This window comes from Lasioglossum baleicum, unplaced genomic scaffold (genome assembly GCF_051020765.1).
Source record: "Lasioglossum baleicum unplaced genomic scaffold, iyLasBale1 scaffold0688, whole genome shotgun sequence".
NCBI classification, from domain to species: Eukaryota; Metazoa; Arthropoda; class Insecta; order Hymenoptera; family Halictidae; genus Lasioglossum; species Lasioglossum baleicum.
This window is the reverse complement of record NW_027469748.1, coordinates 23,051-29,296: the sequence shown is the minus strand read 5'-3', so window position 1 is coordinate 29,296 and position 6,246 is coordinate 23,051. Positions and strand designations below refer to the sequence as shown.

Sequence of the window (6,246 nt, the reverse complement as noted above, 5' to 3'; positions counted from 1 at the left end):
GGAAGGTAAGTCCATGGGTAAAGGGTTTCAGTTAACGCCAATTCGTAACGTTCTACAACGTGTTGACTCTGCACTTTAATACATATACATGTGAAGGTTGAGGGAAATGTGAGGTTTGGATAAACTCGCCGTGATTCCTGGTGTAGAACTTTATTTTGAGTGCGGGGATAGGAAACGATGCGGTCAGCAGGCGCGAACGAACTGTACTGCTTTTCCTTCCCAATTCGACGTCAAGGTTGTCCGCGCGTCCACGGGTCATGAGGCCCTGGTAGTAAAGACATAAACCAGGTCCCATTGACCTGAAGACCTCGACGTCACGAAGGAAAGGAAAAACCCAAAAAACCATCGCTTTCCGCATCTGCCGAGTCCCTACAGCACCCCCCTTACAGTGACAACGCTTACAAAATAGAGTAGAAAAGAAAAAGGAAGGAGAAATACAACAAAGAAAAGAACAGTAATAGACAGAAAGTGAAAGTGACAGAGAAAGTGTACCATAAAACATTCCATTCGTACACACTCAATACAAACACACCTATATGTACAATCCGCAGTCACGCTCTTATATTTACACGTTTCTCTGCATATAGATATATACAATATATACATTCTTAACCTATTTAAGACCGGCCTGAAAACGCTGTGGAAAACGGATGGTTCTACCCGAACGGGTTGTAAGGCGTTTCCGTTCGCTGTTTTCACGGGGCCGAGTGTCTGGGGTACGACCTACGTGGTCGTTGGCGTTGTCGGGGATGAATTTAATTACGTTTTAGAGCGGTTGCTCGGTGTGTTCGTCGGGAACGGTAAATGCGGGTTTAAAGCGGTCCACGCTTACCCTTACCCGATTCTCGTCGATATCTAACACGAATGTTTTTTCGCGTCTTACTAGGACGCGGTACGGGCCGTCATATGGAGATTGCAACGGGCTCCGCCCCGCGTCACGGCGCAGGAAAACAAACGGACATGTCGCCAGCTCTTGGGGCACGAACGCTCGACGCGTGCCGTGCTGTATGACCGGCTGCGGCTTTATATTACTAAAATGTCGCTTCAACCGCGAAACGAAATCGGAATCGGGCTCCCGATTGCTCGAGATGAAAAAATCCGCGGGCAGACGGATTCCGGTGCCGTAGATCATTTCCGCGGCGGACGCTTCCAGATCGGGCTTGGTCGCGGCGCGGATACCTAGTAATACAATAGGTAACATCTCTACCCAATTCGCGGTGTCGTGACATTTTATAGCCGCTTTCAGTTGCCGGTGGAACGTTTCGACCATTCCGTTTTCCTGAGGATGGTACGCTGTCGTACGGATATGCTGCACACCCAGTAACCTGCATAATTCTTTAAACAGATTGGATTCGAACTGCCGACCCTGGTCAGTGGTTATTCGCAAGGGTACGCCAAAACGGGCGATCCAGGTAGACATTAACGCTGCAGCGACCGCTGACGCCTCCATATTTACTATGCACGTGTTCGAATCGCCCGGCTAAGTTTTTAAACTCGGCGACTGGAGCGGACACATGTCTTGTTACTTTGTTGCGCTGGCAAGGGATACATTGCCGAGCCCGCTGTCGGACATCCCTGTTTACTCCAGGCCAGACAAAACGCCCCGTCACCAATTTCTGGGTGGCATTAATTCCTAGGTGTGCGAGACCACGAATAGCGTCGAACGCTTGACGGCGTTGCATCCTTGGTACGATAGGTCGTGAGGTTTTCGCAGAGACGTCGCAATAAATATCCGCGTCGCAATCCGGGAAACGAATTTTCTTTAATTCCAGGGCGCTTGATCTGGAGTTTATGATTTCCTCCATCTCAGCGTCGTCCCTTTGTGCTGACGCGAGTGCCGTATGCTCAAATGCTTTCGAAATCGCCCCAAAGCGGGACAATACATCGGCGACTAGGTTTTCGGATCCTTTTACATGTCGGATATCCGGTGTGAATTGACCGATGTAGTCTAAGTGTCTAAACTGTCGGGGGGAACACTTGTCTAACTTTTGCCTGAAAGCAAAAGTTAGAGGTTTGTGGTCAGTAAGGATAGTGAAATGTCTCCCATCGACGGCGTGCCGAAAATGTCTAATGGCATTATATATTGCGAGAAGTTCGCGATCGTATGCGCTATATTTACGTTGCGCCGGAGACATAGTTTTTGTACAGAAATTTAATGGTTGCCATGCATTGTCCGCGCGTTGTTGCAAGACTGCTCCCATCGCGTAGTCCGAAGCATCGACGACGATGCTAAGTAACGCGTCGGGGATGGGGTGCGCGAGCAACGTCGCGGTTGCGAGGGCCGATTTCGACTAGGTGAATGCGCGTTCTGAGTCCTCAATCAGGGTTACGGTTTCGTTACCCTTCCTGGAAACCTTTAGGAACGCGTTTAGGGGCAGAAGAAGTTCCGCGGCTCGTGGTATGAACCGCCGGTAAAAATTAACCATCCCCAGGAACCTACGTAGCTCCTTTACCGTTTTTGGCGTGGGGAAAGCCGCGATTGCCGAAACGCGTTCGTCTAAGGGCTTAACGCCCGGCGCACTCACGGATGTCCTAAAAACGCGATGGTATCGACACCGAAAACGCATTTCGCCGGATTAATGACTACTCCGTATTGACTGAGCCGGCCGAATAGGATGTTCAGGTGCTCGTGATGTTGCGCCGCGTTTTCGGAGGCTATCAAAAAATCGTCGATATATGCGTAGACAAAGTCTAGCCCGCGAATAGTTTCGTCGACGAAACGCTGACATGTTTGCGCAGCATTACGCAACCCGAACATCATGTTCGTGGATTCGAAAAGACCGAACGGAGTCGCTATAGCCGTCTTCTTAACGTCCTCCGGCGCGACCGGGATTTGGTGGTACGCACGTACCAAGTCTATTTCAGAGAAAATTCGTTTCCCGTGAAGCCTCTGGGAAAAATCCTCTATATGAGGCGGCGAATACCTGTCCGGCACGGTGCGAGCGTTCAATGCCAGATAGTCTCCGCAAGGACGGAGTGTGCCGTCCTTCTTCGGCACCACGTGTAGTGGAGAGGCCCAGGGACTCTTCGACGGCCGGAGGACTCCTTGCTGGACCATCAGCTCGAATTCGGCCTGGATGGCTTTCAAGCGGTGAGGTGCGAGGCGGCGTGGTTTGCTGTACACCGGCGGTCCTGGGGTCGCCTCGATGTGGTGTTGCACCTGATGCCTCACCAGGTCGTTTCTGAAGACGGGCGGACGGGTCAGGTTCGGGAACTGTGCCAGGAGCCGGTGTTAGTCGGTATCGCCGATCACTGCCTTGATCGATGCGATCCCGGGGTCTGCGACGCGTCCACGCGTCGTTAGGTGAGTCCGCTGGTCAACCAGGCGTTTATTGCGGGGGTCGACTAGCAAGTCGTAATAACTAAGAAAGTCGACCCCGATGATCGGGGTAGCTACATCGGCTACCACGAAACGCCACTTAAAGCTTCGCCGTAAGGACAGGTTCAGCTCCAGGACCACGGTGCCATAGGTCGCGATACGAGAGCCGTTGGCCGCGAAAAGTTCGTATTCGCACCTTTTGTGTTGTCCGCTTAGCCGGCTACGCGGGTAAACATACAGATCCGCACCTGTGTCCACGAGAAACTGAACCTTCGAGAGTTCGTCAGGGACGAAAATGCGGCGGGACCCAGAACCGTCTAGTGCCGCGTTCAGGGACGGCTCTCCCCGTTTCCCGCACTCCAATTTCACGGGTTTTGGCACGATGAAGCATTCTTGCCGTATTTGTGGTGATACCAGCAGACCCCACCGAAGGCTTGACGGGTGTGTGGCGACTTCTTCCGCGCGCCGGAACCACTCTGGGTACGGTTCTTCGACCTGGGCGCGGATCTTCGTCGTCGACCCATCCATGTCTTAAGGGCCTTCACTTCTGCAGTGAGCTGATTCACATTTTCTGCCAATCGTTGAAATTCCGATGTGGATGCGACTGCGGCGATGCCGCGTCGCGGTTCGGGGCAGATCTCGTGAATTCGGTCTGCCATTTCCGTCAACGCGGTTGTGCCTCCGTGCGGCACGGTGGCCAAGACGCGTTGATTATCCGTCGGCAACCGGGTCTTCCATAGGGTCACGAGCAACTCGTCCGTGACGGAGGGGGTCGCGAGATTCCTTATATGACGGAAAAATTGCGACGGTGTACCGTCGCCAATTCCCTGCCCTTCCAACAATTTCCGCACGCGTGAAGAGTCCGACTCGGATAAACGGTTTATTACCTCGCGCTTTAACAGTTCGTACTGTCCCGTGGCAGGGGGGTTCATAATAACGTCCTCAATCTGCTCAATGCAATCGTCGCTGAGGCACGCGAGCGCGGAATTATATCGGGTCGAATCCTTAGTGATCCTAGCGGACTCGAAGTATTTTTCCAGCATTAGGAACCAGAGTGCAACCTGGTGCGGCCAGAATTGTGGAATGCGCTGCTTCGTCTGGCTTACCGCGTTTACCGCTTCGCACTCGCACTGTCCACTCGTATATTCACGGTTAGACTCGGCCATCGCGTTTCGCGTATTAAAACGGACGGTAGAATGAAGAGAGAAAAAAAAATATGACTCACGCACTTCACCTTCGATATACACGATCACGTCGGTGTCACCAGTTGATGGTGGAGGGAAATGTGAGGTTTGGATATACTCGCTGTGATTCCTGAGGTAGATCTTTATTTTGAGTGCGGGGGATAGGAAACGATGCGGTCAGCAGGCGCGAACGAACTGTACTGCTTTTCCTTCCCAATTCGACGTCGAGGTGGTCCGCGCGTCCGCGTGTCATGAAGGTCTGGTTGTAAGGACATAAACCAGGTCCCCATTGACCTGAAGACCTCGACGTCACGAAGGAAAGGAAAAACCCAAAAAACCTTCGCTTTCCGCATCTGCCGAGTCCCTACACATGAAACTATGGTGTATATTGCCAACATTGTCCAGCGGATTTACTCCCGGAATACCTGACTCGCCTCCTAGAATCACAGTATGAGTGAAGCTGTTGACTTTGCCCATCGACACGCTATGAAGGAGGTATCGGTCTCTAACGATATGGACCAACGATCTTCTATATAATACATGAAATTATGGTGCCTGTCACTAAGATTCAGAATAATTTGTTTCCTTGTGTACGAAGTTATGCTGTCGATGCAGCGTGTTCGTTTCTCGTATGGCAAGGTCTTCGGTACAACGATTGACGTTATACAAGCTGGTAACGATCGCAAGCGGTTTCCCGCTATACTTTAATATCCAATCCGTCAATTATGGTGTCTCGGGCCAAAACTGTTCCGCGGATTTAAACCCGGCATACCTGGTTTATCTTTCGGAATCACAGGATAAGTGAAATTATTGACTTGGCCGTTCGTCTCACAGAGGAGGTGGTTACGTTCTTGGACTGTTTGGCGCTCAATCTACTAACTCATACATGAATTCAAGGTGCCATTCACTGAAATGAATACTAATTTCGATCTCTGAACCCGAAGTTATACTGAAGATACGGCGGTTATTTTCTCCGAAGGTATGGCCATCGGTAAGGTGTTTGGCGCGATACCAATGTGTAACGTTGGGCAAAGGTTTGACACTCCACTATAATATTCGTAAAATGAATCAACGTGACCATTAGTAATACTGCACTATGGATACACTCCCGGAATACCTGGTTTGAGTCGTTGAATAACTGGATGGGTGATGCTAAAGACATAGCTGTGTCTCTCAAAGAACGTGGTAACGATTTGGAACGGTTTGTCCCTCGATATTGTATTTCATACTGGAAACTATGGAGCCTATCACGAAAATGTATACCAATGAGTTTCTCTGAACACGAAGTTATACTCTCGACATGGCCGGTTAGCTGCATCGAAGGAAAGGCTTTCGGTAAAAAGTGTGACTATAAACCAATACGTATCGTTCTCTGGGGATATGAATTCCTACTTTAATGCACATTGAGATATTAGGTGTGTATTTCTAAAACTATTCAGCGGATTTGCTCCCGGAATACCTCATTCAACTCACGGAATCACAGGATAGTTGAGGCTAATGAAATAGCAGTTCGTCTCTAGGAGAAGGTGGTATCGATCTGCAACTGTTTGACCCTCGATCATCGAATTCATTCATGAAATTAAGGTGCCCGTCGCTAAAATTTATAGCAATTTGTTACACTAAACACGATGTTATACTCACGATCCAGCGGGTTATGTTCTCGGAATGTAAGGCATTCGTAAAAAGAGTGTCTATATGCAAATAGGCTGTTATCTCCGACAGTTTGTCCTTAGATTTTATGGC

The 6,246-nt window shown here is 50.1% G+C and overlaps 1 protein-coding gene across 1 annotated transcript; it reads right to left on the bottom strand.

The window, feature by feature from the left end:
* Positions 1-1,488: 1,488 nt before the first annotated feature.
* Positions 1,489-4,485, bottom strand: LOC143220298 (uncharacterized). The gene is made up of 5 exons (XM_076445966.1): positions 3,804-4,485; positions 3,323-3,711; positions 2,526-3,214; positions 1,649-1,992; positions 1,489-1,562 (listed from the first exon to the last, which is right to left on the bottom strand). The coding sequence occupies exons 1-5, from the start codon at positions 4,483-4,485 to the stop codon at positions 1,489-1,491; spliced, it is 2,178 nt and encodes a 725-aa protein (XP_076302081.1).
* Positions 4,486-6,246: the final 1,761 nt, after the last annotated feature.